We start from the raw sequence: 16151 nt of genomic DNA, 5'->3' as shown, positions 1-16151 counted from the left end.
AAAACATGAAAAGATGTTCAGTTGCAATGCCATTTCTAAGAATTCATGTCTCCCACAAATATATTTGCATATGTATACAAAGACATTTGTACAAGGATATTCACTGAAACATCTGTTTATAATGCAAGAGACTGGAAATAACCTAAATATCTCCAACTTGGAACTAAAGAAATTATGGCACATTAAAAGAGTGGAATATTGTACAAGTATTAAGAAGAATGAGGAAGAGCTATATGTTTTTATGCAAAAAACTCCCAAGTTATATTAAGGGGCGGGGAAGCAAGAAAAGAAGAGTGTGCATATTGGACTACCATATGGATAAAAAAGGGGGAAGGACATATACCAGCCCTCAAATGCTAGAATATTCATACATTTTAATTTTTATTCTTTGGCAAGCATCTACATTTTTTAAGAAAACCAGTACAACTTTTCAAAAATATAAAAACATTTTCAAAATCTAACATTTAAAGGTAGCTTAACATGATAAAAAAAAGCAGATTTCTATCCTAAGACTTCTTTTAGCTTTATTTGTAACTAAGTAGATATTAACAATATCCAAAGAAATATCTATGAATAGACAGAAAATGAAACTTGTAACAAACGTATTTTGAAAAATGTAGGGGGCACAAAGCAAGTACCTACCTACCAAGTAATTAAGCCTAAGTTTACTAATAACTCCTATTTTTAGTATTAAAGGTTAAGGACCACTGTTACAAGGACTTGGTTTAGGATTTTACCCACCTGAAATACATTGTATGTTCTCCACTGTGAAATAAATTAATAGTAAAGATGTTCAAACCTCTAAAATATTGTGAGTCGGTAGGTCTGGGGGCTGGGTTTAGAGCATACTTAAGTACCACAGGTAAATCTTAGACACATTAGTATCTGGAACCACTGTGTTAAGATGTTTTATGCCTTTGCAATATGTACAAGAGTAGCTTAAAAGCAGCTATGTTACCAACTCTTGCTCGAACGAAGTAGGGATATGAGATTACCTAGAAAAAGCTTTAGGAAACTCCACAGCTTATTTTTGAGAAATGCAATTCAAATGATATTACTAAAACAGATTAACACATAAAACATTTATATCAGGAAGGTATTCTTTACTTAAACAAAGAGAACTATGAATTGTGCCCTTACTTAAGATAGCTTTCAGTGTTGGCAAAGATGCGGTCCATCTCTGCATCTTTCTTCTCATACAATTCCTTTCCAACCCAGGGCAAAGATGACAGAAATGCATACACATACCAATCCCGTCGCACCTAAAGAATTTTTTAAAAGGTAAGTTTAAAATATGTGCTAGTTAATTGTCATTCATATTGTATTCTTGAATGAAATCCTGTGAAAGCTATTTAACAGGACTTAAGACATCTGTTTCATTCAGAGCATTTCTAGATATTTTAGTTTTACTAGACAGAATCATTTAACATAGAAGTCATAAGAACCTATCAGAATACTAGTTGACTTAACTTTTAGATATTAAGAATTTATAGCATGATAATCTATTATTATCTTTTCAAGTAAATTATTTTTACTTTATGAGAGGTTAAAATGAAAACCACTGACAGCTTCAATTTGTATGTACATTTTTTAAATTAAAAAAAAAAAAAGAGCTATAAGCATTAAAAACATTATTTTAAAAGGGTTACCAGTCAAAAATTCCTGGTACTATATGGACAAGACTCAGCATAAGGAGTTTTCTTACCTGAGGTACATCCTCTTCCTGAGTTACGCTTACAAAATTTTCAAACATAGCAACCATTGATGGGGCTGCAATGACGTGACAATTCACAAGATCAGATAAAAAACGAACCTGTTGGAGAAAACAATTTCTACTAAATTGAAATGTCCCTTATAATAACTACAAAACAAACTTGGAAGGTGCAAGCCACAGGTCTGAAAAACTCGAGCCCAAGGGCCTAATCTAGTCTGTTTTTATTTTATTTTTTTTGTTTCTTTCATAGCCTATGGACTAAGAATAATTTTTACATATTTAAATGCTTGAGAAAGATCCAAAAGAATACTTTGACTTACATAAATTATATAAAATTAAATTTGTGTCCACAAGTAAATGTTTACTGGAACATAGTCATACTTAAGTGTTTACATATTGTCTATGGTTGCTTCTGTGCTACAATAGGAGAGCTGAGTAATTGTGTCTGAGATCTTATGAAGGACAGGAATCTGTGCATTTATAGGTTTCCATTCTATACTATACGAAGAACCTAGACTGTGATATTCTAGCTTCTTCAATGTATAATCTTCTTTTTTTATATGGCTGTGGTGCTGCAAAAACCAACAGATGTAAAGAATAACATATTACAGAGAGAAGAACTAGGATTAAGAAACCATTGGACTTGGTAATGAACTCTGTGGTACCTTTAAAGAGAATAGTTATTGTGATGAGTGTGGAACTGTATTTCAAGAGAAAGGACAAATTATTTGATGGTAATTCACCTCCATCCCTGTCTTTTCTTTTTTTAAAAAATATATTTTTATTGATTTCAGAGAGGAAGGGAGAGGGAGAGAAAGATAGAAACATCAATGATGAGAGAGAATCACTGATCGGCTGCCTCCTGCATGCCCCAGCCCGCAACCCGGGCATGTGTCCTTGACCGGAATCGAACCTGGGACCCTTCATTCCCCAGGCCGAAGCTCTATCCACTGAGCCAAACCAGCTAGGGCAATCCCTATCTTAATATACCAAAAACAAACAAAAAACACCCCCCCTTAAAAACCTCATAAAACTTACCAAATACACAGCTTCATTATAATTGTTTGCTTTCAAAGATTCTTTAAGTTGACGAATCATGGCTTCTACAAATTCTCCACCAAAGTTGTAATTCCTGGCATTCAGCAATCCAACTAATGTTGTATAAATTGTCAACTTCTCAGGTAACAGACGTGCACTGATTTGAAAACCCAGTACAAGAAGAAAACCCCAAAACAAGCATTATGTTAAGTTGCTGAATTTTGTATTACATAAACCTTTTATCATTTTATGAATTTGGGAACAGGATTACTTCTGGCTGTTTTCAAAACTACTTCAGAAAAGGCATAAATTTTGAGAAGAGTTGCCGACATGGCCCCCACAATTTTTCATTTTAATTCTAATTAGTTAATCCAAGAGTTAAAAAAATAATGCACTATAATTATGAAGTTGCCAAACAGAAAAAATATATAACCAGTTTTTAATCCAACATTTTTAGTGCAACTGAGTAGCAATTCCATACAAAACAGTTTTCATGGTAAAATTCCTGGGAAATACCAGGTCAAACAAGTTTCATTAAGGGGGAGATTCAGCATTTCTAAACTTAGCTAACCAAATGTCATAAGATCGGAATTCCATTTTGAGAAACACTATTCAGAACTAAAACTAGTTTCAATCAAGCTTCTACAGTTAAATTATTGAATTATTGAAATTTTAAAATGGTACTCTGATATAGTAAATTTCTTTATATCCCAGTTTGCTTATTCCAGGTGTGTTAATTTTCATTAAAGTTATTTGAAAAGAAGAAAAGAGGATTACAGTAATAAACCTTTGGAAAAAGCAAATGTTACTTCCTAATTTCGGCAGCCTTTAGAAATTAGCTAAAAAAGAAAAGCAACTAGGAACTCATGATCATTCAGATTCTCATCTATTTTTTTCTGTTTTTCTAAGGTACCTAGCAGAGAAGGGCAATTTATTTAAAAAAAAAAAAATCTTTCCATTGATAGTAATTCCTGCACTCCTAAAAAAGTCATGACTCATCTGAGTCTAAGCATAAATCTACTCCATTCTAACAAATGCCTGCAAAACAGAAGACATCTTATGGGTAACTATAGCAAACTGATTTTTCTTAGTTTCTTAGTCCAAGAACATACCTTCTTGAATACTAACTGGATTCCTTGGAAAAATTATAAGTGAAATTTTTACTTTATGAGAGGTTAAATGAAAACCACTGAGAGCTTCAATTTGTATATACTTTTTTTTTTAAAAAAAAGAGCTATAAGCATTAAAAACATTTTAAAATAACTGAAATGACAACTTATAAGTCACCTTCATAATTCAAGAATACCTAGATAATTTATAATCTCTAATAATAAAAGCATAATATGCTAATTAGACCAGATGTCCTTTTGGAGGTCCTTCTGGACCAAGCCGCGGTGGGCGGGGATAGAGGCAGAGGCAGAGTTCGTGCATCGGGCCTCTAGTTTCACATAAAGTACAAAGATCCCTTAATCCAAAAGTCATAGCTACTTCTTTCAAGGCATACGATTCAGTCTATTTGAGAGATGAGAAAGTCTAGATTGCTAATTCCACCACTAGGAGAGACTGTTTCATGATTCCACGTTAGACTTTTCTCACTTTAATTTCCTCACAAATTAAATGCTGATACTTGTTCTAGCTAATCTAACTCAGAAAGTTTATGCCTAATAATACTTCAAAAGCTTCTCAGGCTTCCAAGAATTACTTTAATTCTCAAATTTGTTTGGTAAAATACAAGTTAAATTCTATTATATATATTTAAATGTACATGCTTAAAAGAAAATCTCTGAATGTGAAAGTATCTACTTTCTCACTTAAAAATAGTCAATTCAAATGATTCTCATGTTACAAGAAACAAAAGGAAAATGCTCAATTTTAGTTCTATCTCTGAGAAAAAGTTAACCAAAGGGCCACAGGTCATTTCATTTGTACGAATTCCCCAACAGAAGGAAAGCTGATCACACAGAGAACATAAACACATTTTTTAACATTTCCCAAAGCATTTAAGAGTAGATAATACATTATCACCTGGATTCATAAATCTTTTGCATACATACACTGTACAAAGAAGCCTTAAGATCTTGCTCTTGTAGTTAGGAATATCAGCTTCCAAAACACCAGCCAAGCCTTCTAGGTTGCTCTCCAAAGAGCAGGCACTCTGTGGAGGACAGCATATTATGTATCTGTCAAGTACTTAGCAAGTAGTAAGTTAAAATTTTCTAGGTGATCATAAAAAAAGTTAAAGTGTTACACACACAAGGCACTAAGGTTTAATATAAATCAATTCAGGTCGTTACTGTTTTTTAGAAATCCATGAAAAGTGAATGAGTGAAAATTTAAAAGTAAGCAGTCTAAGACAGCAGAGTAAGTATTAGAAATGAGGACATCACGGCTCTATTCTTTTTCTCTAATTCACTTACTATATGACACTGGGCAAAGTACCTTAAGTATCCAGGATTTATTTGGCTCATTTATAAACTGAGAGACTATTCCCTAAAATGTCTTAAGACTCATATTCTATGAAAAGTGCTAAAAACATTTATTCTCAATTATCTGCATCCCAATGTTTTAAATGTGCATACTCTGGGATACAGAGGCATGGCAATACATACAAGCTTTGCCTAAAACAGACCATCAAAGCTTTCAGCTGATGAAATTAATCAAAGTACTGTCAACTACAACCCTTAGTCCCTCACAGTTTGTACATATTTTGGTGCATACCTTTTCTCCTACTTTGCATATTAAAGATTCCAAATGATCTTCAGTTTCATTTGCATCAGAGGTCTTTCTCCTTTTGTGAGGTTGTCCCCCTGTTTCAACAACATGAAAAATTAACATTACGTGATAAATTAGCTGTCACAAATTTCATTTAACATTTTAAATGCTATACTATAGTCTCTTTTTCTACCAGAAGCCCTACTTTTTACATATAGTAAAAACTCTTTTTTTTTTTTTTTTAATATCTTATTGATTTTTTACAGAGAGGAAGAGAGAGGGATAGAGTTAGAAACATCGATGAGAGAGAAACATCGATCAGCTGCCTCTTGCACACCCCCTACTGGGGATGTGCCTGCAACCAAGGTACATGTCCTTGACCGGAATCGAACCTGGAACCCCGGACGACGCTCTATCCACTGAGCCAAACCGGTTTCGGCCATATAGTAAAAAACTCTTAACTGATCCTCCACTTCTCAAATTAGGCTGGACTAACCAACAGTCTCCATACCCAGGGCTACTGTAATTCTAGGAGGCATTATTTATGTTAAATTGTGTGTAAAAGGTGCCCCACAAGTGATGAATGCAGCAGCCCTCTGCATTTCTGCGCATGGACAGGAATGGTGCTATCCACGGGCAGACAGAGCACTCTCTAACATCTTGTATTGCTACTTCCCTTCCTTACATTTGAATTGTCTATTGTTCCTCAATTGCCTATTCTTAAAACTTGTTAGTGCTAGCAATACTCATTGTAATAATAAAATTATTATGTAAGCTGATAAAATATGGTGCAAAACCAAACTGAAGCTTTGGAAAGACTTGATTAGAAAATAAAGCTTTTATATTAGGTATGAAGAGGAAAACTTCAATAATGAGAAAAGGAGAATAAAACATTAGAATTCCTCACAAGCTTTACAAAAATCTGAGCTCTTAATTCTTCAATTAATAGTTTTGGGTCTGTAGACCATGCAGCACTAAGGTACAGTTTACACCAAGCAATGGGAATTACAATCAGACATATATACTCAAAGAAAGTCCTCAGCACTCTACCAAATAATTGGTGGGGAAAAAGTATGCGTTTTAGAATTCCCCGATTTAACTATTGATCCTATTATGTTCAAAAAAACCTCACATCCTTTTGTGGAATAAAAGGATTCTTTAAAGAAGCTTAAAAGAAAATCTTCCAGCCTGGCTGGTGATGCTCAGTGGTTGAGCACTGACTTATGAACCAGGAGGGCATTATTCGATTCCCGATCAGGGCACATGCCAGATTATGGGCTCCATCACAGGTGTGGGACACACAGGAGGCAGCTGACCAATGATTTTCTCTCATCATTGATGTTTCTACCTCTCTCTCCCTCTCCCTTCCTCTCTGAAATCAATAAAATGTATTTTATCTATCTGTCCTTTCAGTTGCTAAAGAATTAAAGTTGAATGAAGCTGTGCTACAAATCAACCTTAAGCACTGGACTGTCTACTATTCCGACTCCTGCTGTTAGTGATCTCTTACTATTTTGTTTAAAACTAACATACTGCCCTGGCCAGGTGGCTCAGTTTGGTGGAGTGTCATCCCGTGTACCAAAAGTTTGCAGTTTGATGTGGTCAGGGCACATACCTAGGATGAAGGTTTGATTCCCTGGTTGGGTCGTGTAGGGGAGGCAATTGATCTAAGTTTCTCTCACATCAATGTTTCTCCCCCGCCCCCCTTCATTTCTCTCTAAGAATCAATAAAACATCCTTGGGTGAGGATTAAAATACAACTATAATATACTGATCTCATGTCCTTTTGTGGAATAACATACCATACACTTAAAAAATTTAAAACTAATATTGCTAAGTATGGTACATAATGCTGATGCTACACATAATGCTGGCTAGTCTCCCAATATAATTAAAAATTTTTAAAAATGTTTTTATTGATTTTTAGTGAGAGGAAGGGAGAAGGCTAGAGAGATAGAAACATCAATCTGCTGCCTCCTGCACACCCCCCACCTGGGATCAAGCCCGCAATCCCAGCATATACCCTGACCAGAATCGAACCAGTGACCTCTTGGTTCCCGGGTCGATGCTCAACCACTGAGCCACACCAGCTGGGTTATAATTTAATTTTGAACTTCCAACAATTAGATTATTAGGATAGCGAATAGACAAGGGAGCAGTAGTCTGTAACTGTGCTGGGGATCTGTATTAGTAATGAAAATCTGCAGCTGGATATAGGGTTACCCAGAAGCAAGTTATACATAACTTCAATCTTCTCTAGACTTGTATGGCCTAAAGAACTAAGCCATTTTTACAAAGTTCATAATCACTTGCCAGGAGACCATTTGGCTTGAAATATATGGTGATTATAATAAAACACAGCATTTGGCTATTCGAAGCTTTGGGTGTTAAAGTTGCTCCAGTGACTGAAATGATCGTTGCTTTGCATCCCCTTAAATGTTATGCTGAATAAAACCAATCTATTACTACCCAGGTAGGATCAGATACAAAGACCACAGGGTAAAGCACTCGGTGTCCTGACTCCTCCACCCCTTAGTCATCATTATGATCTGGCTTAAATAACCACTGAGTACAGTTTTGAAGGGATAATGCCATAAAAAAATACAACACGCATGCAGTATGACAGCTGAGATATATTCTTGGGAGACATCTTCCTGTGTAAAGTTGTGGACATGTGTGGCATTCTGAGATCAGTGGCCTTGATTCTTTTGGTTAATCCTCACCCAAGGATATTTTTTCCATTGATTTTTTAGAGAGAATGGAAGGGAGGGGGAGAGACACACAGAGAGAAACATCGATATGAGACACATCAACTGGTTGCCTCCCATGGGTTGAGCCTGCAACTCGAGGTATGTGCCCTTGACCGGAATCAACCCACAACCCTTCAGTCCACAGGCTGACACTCTAACCACTGAGCCAAACCGGCTAGGGCATGACCTTGAATCTTAAGTATACATCAAATCTAAGTCATAAGATCTATAAAGGATCCACTATCTGGAGAGCCAACTTTCATTCAAAGGTCTTCTATTTCTAGGATTCATTCATTGAATAAAAGTTGCCTATTTGATGCAACGTTTATGTAAGCTAAAAGCCAGGACATTAAAAATAGCGTTCTCCTAGAGCAGTGGTTCTCAACTGGGTGAGATTCTGCTCCCCAAGGGTCGTCTGACAACTGCTGGAGACAATTTTAGTCATCACAATTTGAGGAGTGTTTCTAGTATCAAGTGGGTAGCCAGCGATTCTGCAAAATATACTACACTGCACAGGGCAACTCCCAACCACATATAACCCAGCCTGATGTTGAAAAATTCTGTTCTAGGAGGCAGAATGCTAATAGTGTTCCTTGGAACCAGATTCCAATAAGGTTGGGGGTATGTACAGGCTGAAAAATTAGCTGAATGAGAGCAGTTTGTTGTTGTTTTAAACTTTAACCACTGCTATCTTCTTTGTGCCCCATCTACTTTGCCAACCCTTTATTCCACAACCTCCTTAAATTAGCTATCCAGCTGGCTTATTCCCATACCAGTTTGAAATCATACCCTGGTTTTTAAAGCAACCCGCCTCGCCCCTTATAGAAGCTTGAAAAGGAGGAAATGATGCTGTAGGGAGAGAAAGCAGGATTTACAAAGAAAAGCTAGATAATGCAAGTGCACAGTCCTATATCTGAACTACAACACCTCTTTTTTCTCTTCTTCCCATTTTGACTATATCAAAAAACTAATTTATTGTGGAGAATGGAAAGAGTCAGGATGTATTGAGAAGAGAAGCCCCATTCTCACCTGATATTGGAGAGAATATGAAGGGAGGGGGTAAACTACAGACAAAATTCGAACTCATGGACAGTAACAGGATATTGAAATGTAGAAGAGAACCTGGATGACAAGCATGGGGAAGTAGAATAAAACACCTTAATTAAGAATAAAACTTGGGGAATTAGCTGAATGTCTTCACATACCCTCAAGAAAACATATTTATGCCTGGCTAGTGTGGCTCAGTGGTTGAGCGCCAACCTATGAACCATGAGTTTCACTGTTTGATTCTCGGTCAGGGCACATACATGACCAGGTTGTGGGCTCGATCCTCAGTGGGGGGCATGCAGGAGGCAGCCAATCAATGATTCTCTTCATTGACGTTTCTATCTCTCCCTCTCCCTTCCTCACTGAAATCAATAAAAATATATTTTAAAACAAACAAACATTATGGTGGCTCCCAAAGCAAGAATAGATTTTATATTAAAATGTAACTATGTAATAGTTTTGCAATGTAAAGTTACATATTGCCACTTCACTCAGACACCCTTGGCTAGAATAGAACGGATGCAGCAAGTCTCTATTGAACCCATCTAAAAGGATCTTGGTACACCAAATAATTTTCCCCCTGTAAGGTGATTCTAATTTTATATGAATATGTTGTCCTATACATTATGTCCTTATTTAGAATTAGATATACTATAAGAAGTTTTAGACCCACAAAGTCAAAAACAAAAGCCAACAAGGTAAGAGAGAAAGTAAAGTAACAAAAACCTACAAGGTAAAAGAGAAAAATAAAGTACCTTGACCTTGCATATTTAAAGCAGAGGTAACCATCACTTCTGAAACAAGCTATACTTTTCCTGAAAGTAACAAATACCTTCACTTCTATTCATTTTATTTTTCTACTAGTGTCCCAGTGCACAAGTTCATGCACATTGAAAGGAAATTAATTAGAGAAGAAATACTTTAATATTGCTATTCACATCTTGCTAATGAAAATTAAGTAGGATTCTACCGAGTCTCCTATCTACCTACTCCAGGACTTCTGTGAGGATCAAATGAGATGAGGCAATAAAAACGCTTCACAAACATTTGGTTAAACTGTAAAATGTTTGCACCTGGCTATAAAGCAAGTCGGGTTCCTGGGCTGAAGAAACTCCAAGGAGGCTAGTCGCTAGGCAGAGGAAGCTGGACGTTGCTATGTGATGTCATTACTCAGCACCCACAGCGACCGTTTCTGGGCTGGGCTGAGGGCCGCATTTTGCGCCATGGGGTCTTGGCAGCATTGGGTGCGATATTGGTGGGGTGCTGCTCCGGGGTGGTGGCGGGGCCTGTTTCCCACTTGGGGGAAGCCAAGTGTTGGTTTGTAGGCGCCTGGTCCGTGGTGCAGTTTATTTTTAAATGGCCAGTACACGTCATGGCAGCTCCTGTGTTGAGCGTATGCCCCCTTGGGGTCCATGAGCATCATAGCTACCAGTCAGATGGACACTTAGCCATATATATATATGCCTGGTGCATGAATTCGTGCACACTGAAAGGAAATTAATTAGAATAAATATTTTAATATTGCTATTCGCCCTTTCTCTATAATAGAAGTGTCAACCAAATTCACAATTGACAATGACAGATTGAAACACATGCGTGCAATTGGCGCCAGTGAGAGCTTTATATGTACGGCACATGTGCGAGTCAACTTAGCCTTTTATAGATATAGAATAAACTTGCTTAATTAGACCTGCTTTCTGATTTAGCTGAGTTTTTTCCAGCCCAGTGAAGCACCCCAACTTCTCTTTCAGGTAATTGTCAGCAACACAGCAATAAATACCAACATGAAGCAGATTATTATTGTAGATCACGCAGGGAGAACAAAGGGTAAAATATTTAACTGCAGCAGTGTTTGACTATATTCTGCACAGTGAGAAAACTTGAAGTCATTTTTAAGGTCCACAATTTCTTACTTCTTTTCAGTTGGGTCAAGTTTCTAAGCTTTCTAAATCTCCGTTTTCTGGCTAATGAAAAGAAAATAGGATTCCACCAAGTCTATCTACCTACTCCAGAACTTCTGTGAGGATCAAATGCGATAAGGCACGTGAAAACGCTTCACAGACATTTGGTTACAGTGTGAAATGTTTCCACCTGGCTATAAAGCAAGTTGTGTTCCTGAGCTGAAGAAACTGCAAGGAGGCTAGTCGCTAGGGAGAGGAAGCCAGGCATTGCTATGTGATGTCATTACCCGGATGGTTGGACACTTAATATATTAGCTTTTATATAGATAGTTAAGTAAAAAACCAGTTAGCCTAAAGGATAAGGATCTAATTCTAAGTAGCTTAAATGGGGTTAATGTGGGATTTTGGCTAAGATTATGGACAACTTAAATACTTTCTTAAAAGAACAAAACAATGTACTGAACAGTTATTATCCTATGCATATCCTATAACTGAAAAGCTTCAGAAATACTCTTAAAGAGATAATAAGAAATGTTAGATTTAGCACTGGACCAGTATCCATACACATTTTCACTTGGACTTCTCTTTCTTTGTCTATAAATTGACCTATAGGTGAACTTCGTTGGTATAGTTTCCTGTTTCCCTGGATCCTTGATACTTTAGTTTCGACACAGAGATACAATTTTTTTTTATAAATATATTTTTATTGATTTCAGAGAGGAAGGAAGAGGGAGAGAGGAACATCAATGATGAGAATCATTGATCGGCTGCCTCCTGCACGACCCCCACTGGGGATCGAGCCGGCCACCCGGGCACGTGCCCTTGACCAGAATCGAACCCAGGACCCTCCAGTCCGCAGGCTGACGCTCTATCCACTGAGCCAAACCAGCCAGGACCAGAGATACAATTTTAAAATCAACTTCTATGAGCTGATCCTCTGCTACTTCTTTGATCTTACCTCCTATAACTCTCTCCCTCACTCACTCCGCAGCAGCAACACTGGCCTTCTTGCTGTTTTGTGAATAAGACAGGAATGTTCTAGCCTTAAGGCCTTTGCATTTGTTGTTCCCCACCACTGCTTTCCCCCATAGAGCCATCTAGTTTGCTCCTTACCTTCTAAAGATGCCATTCTAAAGTTTTTTTAATAATATATTTTTATTGATTTCAGAGAGGAAGGAAGAGGGAGCGAGAGAGAGAAACATCAATGATGAGAGAATCATTGATCAGCTGTCTCCTGCATGCCCTCAATTGGGGAACAAGCCAGCAACCTGGGCATGTGCCCTTGACTGGAATCGAACCTGGGACCCTTTAGTCCACAGGCTGCTCTATTCACTGAGCCAAACCAGCTAGGGCAACATGACATCCTTAAAGAGGCTTTCCCTGAGCAACCTATAGAAAACACAGCATTTTACAACTTAACAAAAGGAAGATAAACAACCAATCAAAAAATGGGCAAAGGATCTAAAATTTGGATCCTAAATAGACACTTTTCGAAAGAGCACATTCAGAAAGCCAAGAGACATATGAATACATGCTCAAAGTCACTAATCATCCGAGAGATGCAAATCAAAACAACAATGAGGTACCAACTCACACCTGTCAGAATGGCTATCATTAACAAATCAACAAATGACAAGTGCTGTCGAGGATGTGGAGAAAAAGGAATCCTAGTGCACTGTTGTTGGGAATGCAGACTGGTGCAGCCATTGTGGAAAACAGTATGGCATTTCCTCAAAAATTTAAAAATGGAACTGCCATTTGATCCAGTAATCCCACTTTTAGGAATATATCCTAAGAAAACAGAAACACCAATCAGAAAGAATATATGCACCCCTATGTTCATAGCAGCACAATTTACAATAGCTAAGATTTGGAAACAGCCTAAATACCCATCAACAGATGAGTGGATTAGAAAACTATGGTACATCTACACAATGGAATACTATGCTGCTATAAAAAAGAAGGAATTCTTGCCAATTGCAGCAGCATGGATGGAATTGGAGAGCATTATGCTAAGTGAAATAAGCCAGTCAGTGAAAGAAAAATACCACATGACCTCACTCATTTATGGATAATAAAGAACATTATAACCTGATGAACAAAAATATAGATACAGAGGCAGAGAAGCACTGAACAGACTATTAAATTACAGCGGGAAGGCTGGGGGTGGGTAAGAGATCAACCGAAGGACTTGTATGCATGCATATAAGCAAAACCAATGGACGAAAGACACTGGGGGAGGAGAAGGGGGGTGGAGAGGGGAGGCCAGGGGAAGGCCAATGGGGGGGGGGGGGGGGAGACATATGTACTACTATTTGTAATACTTTAAACAAACCAAAAAAAAAAAAATTTAAAAGAAAGAAAACACAGCAACTCCTCCCCCACAGCAGTCTCTGCCCTCTTAGTTTTATTTTCCCCCATATGACTTATTGTCATATGATACACTATATTTTATTTGTTTTCTATCTTTATATTGTTCACTGCTGTATTGCCAGTAGTTAGGACAATGCTTGGCACTGTCGAATATCTGTAGAATAAATGATTATATCTCATCAAGCACATGGGAAGTCATGGCAATCAATGCCTCATTAAGAGCTGACAATAATCCAGAAATGCTCTGATGTATCTTCTATTAAACTATAATAATAATAACTCAGCTTATAAGAACATAGCCTATGATAATATTTAAGCTTCTAATATTTTTAATTTTAAAAATATTAATAGATGCTCAACTAAAACAAAAGTACATAAAACACTTGATTCTGATCACTGGTTAGGGTAAGCCCTACCTAATCATTACACAAATACAAAAGTTCCAGATTTGGTGTAGTAACCAAGTCTATAAACTGCCCCTCCATTACTAAGTTATTTGCCATAGTAAACTTTGATTAAGTAACTCCTTATTTTACTTCTGAGGTTCCTGCAACAAGACCCGAATGGACAATGATTTAGCTGCCAGCTGGTATTAAAAGAACTAACTCTCAAGAAAATTGTGCCAGCATCCCAATAACCAAAGCAAAAGTTGCGTTTTTACATATTCAAATCCAATTCTCCAAGTTGCCCTCTGGAAACATTTTCTCTCCCAATAGGTTTACTCCAGAAGGGAGAAGAAGGAATGGAGAAAAGAAAGTATAAGAAAAGCAAAGAAAATGAAATAACTTTAAAAGGCTCAAGTTCTCTAAACCCCAAGCATATTAAGTTTTTGATTAATCAAATTCAAAGCATAAGAAAACTGTATTTTCTGTGCCCCGAATGTACCTTACACAAAAAGCCCATGTAAAAAAAGAAGTATGAGCACACTGTGTAGTGAAGAGCACCCTGGACTTGCGCTCACCGGTATCTAAGCCCTGCCAGCTGTGGCTCCATGTTAATTACACGAAAACTCTAGATCCTGAGGTATCAGGGGAGAACCGCTTAGCCATGCCCTAGCTGAAATCTGTTGTTTCGTTGTTAAAACTAAATACACGTGATTTAGTTTTACCTACTCCTAACCGCATCAACATTCATGGAGAGAAATATGTTAGTGGAGAAAATGAATTCAATTAAATTTTATTATTATTTTTTTCTTACATCATTGACATCTGCCAATGTTTACCACCACTTAAGCATTAACAGGTGATAAAACAGACATCATCATATGCCATTCATCACATGTATTATTTCATTTAACCATTACAAACCAGTAAGAGGTATGTATCATCTTCTATATTACAGATTAATGTTAAAAAAAGGTGATATAACCCCCAGGTAAATGGTAGAGTCTAGCTTTAATCTTAAACCCTCGATTCCAGTCTGCCCACTTAACCACTACACTACATTCTTTTCAAAGAATACATTAAAATATTAATAGAATTAGGTTTTTTGGATGTGTGCTCTTGACTGATTATGTAATGTGAGCATCTTTCTTTCTGTTTTTAACACAATTATACTTGGTTTTTAAGATGCACCATGATCCCCATGAGCACAACCATCCAAATGGAGACGACAACCCCTGATCTAAATCTCCAAGAGCCCTCCAGGTGGTTTTCCAGCAGTCTCTTACACCAGGGAAATACAGTTACAGCCAGTTCAAAATCTAACTTAACTACACGCATCTGTTTATTAGCGACCTCTTGGGTGTGGATGAGGGATCTCTTTCCCCGCAGCTTAAGAGAAGGCAAATCCACAATGACCGGTAGGGGAGGGAGACCACGTAGATTCATGAGACCTTTCAGTCACTGCTTTGTTCCTTTCCCTCAGCAATCTGCCCAGAGTCCTTTCCAGGTGCAGTTTGAGGGTCAAAACGAGAGACTGGGACTAGAGGGTCGCCGTCACTGTCCCTAAGAGGCGGCCGCGCAGACACAGGTGTGCTTCCCTCCCTGCTCCGTGGTGCTAAGGACCAAATCCAGGAAAGTCGTTAGAGACGTGGGGCCCCCCCAAGGCCTCCAATCAGCCAACGACTAAAGGCGGGGAGGGGAGGGGAGCAGGAGCCTTTCAGAAGTCGCCAGGCCACACTCCCGCTGTGCTACCCTCCTCCCTCTTCGTGGGAAGGCTTCCCGTCCCCTTCCCTCGAGACCCAAAGACCAAGGAAGCCAAACCTCGGCCCCCACCTGGGCGCGGCCTCGGCGGCCGGGCCCACTGTACTTACCGTCGTTCTCGTCCCGGTGCCGCCGCCGCGACATGCCGCACGTCTCCGCGCTGCCGAGCCGAGCCGAGCGGGCGGGCGGGAAGCCCCGAAGGAACCGTCGGAACGCCGGCCGGCGCGAGGACAGCGGCGAGGCGCGCGGAGTGGCCGGCGCGCAGGCGCACTCGCTCGGGAGGGCTCCCGGAAGCGCGAGGAGGGGCTGCCGGGTGGACGCGGCGGTGTCTAGGAGCTCCCCGGGCCGCGGGCTTCAGGTCCGCACGCAGCCGCCCCCTCGTGCTTCCTCCAGCGGTTCCCCTCTCCCGCCACTCGCTCTAAGTCCTTCCGGGGCCACGTAGATAGCGACACCGCTTCAGCCAGCTACGGCC

At 38.7% G+C, this 16151-nt stretch overlaps 1 protein-coding gene across 3 annotated transcripts in view; it reads right to left on the bottom strand.

Annotated features, from left to right (window-relative positions):
• The window catches only part of NCBP1 (nuclear cap binding protein subunit 1), a 43920-nt gene extending 27973 nt beyond the window's left edge, over positions 1–15947 (bottom strand). The window contains exons 1-6 of one of the 3 annotated variants that reach the window (XM_008141875.3): positions 15790–15947; positions 5471–5559; positions 4807–4907; positions 2753–2909; positions 1706–1813; positions 1141–1262 (exon numbers count right to left, since the gene is read on the bottom strand). In XM_008141875.3, the coding sequence (XP_008140097.1) occupies positions 1141–1262; positions 1706–1813; positions 2753–2909; positions 4807–4907; positions 5471–5559; positions 15790–15823 (611 nt within the window). In that variant the 5' untranslated portion in view covers positions 15824–15947. Of the gene's footprint in view, positions 1–1140; positions 1263–1705; positions 1814–2752; positions 2910–4777; positions 4908–5470; positions 5560–15789 lie in introns of those variants that run through there. The other 2 variants (XM_028145968.2, XM_054727106.1) reach the window with 2 other exon arrangements.
• Between the last annotated feature and the right edge of the window lie 204 nt (positions 15948–16151).

The sequence above is a fragment of the Eptesicus fuscus genome, chromosome 15 (genome assembly GCF_027574615.1).
Source record: "Eptesicus fuscus isolate TK198812 chromosome 15, DD_ASM_mEF_20220401, whole genome shotgun sequence".
Classification (NCBI taxonomy): Eukaryota; Metazoa; Chordata; class Mammalia; order Chiroptera; family Vespertilionidae; genus Eptesicus; species Eptesicus fuscus.
This window is presented reverse-complemented; position numbering and strand designations above follow the sequence as displayed.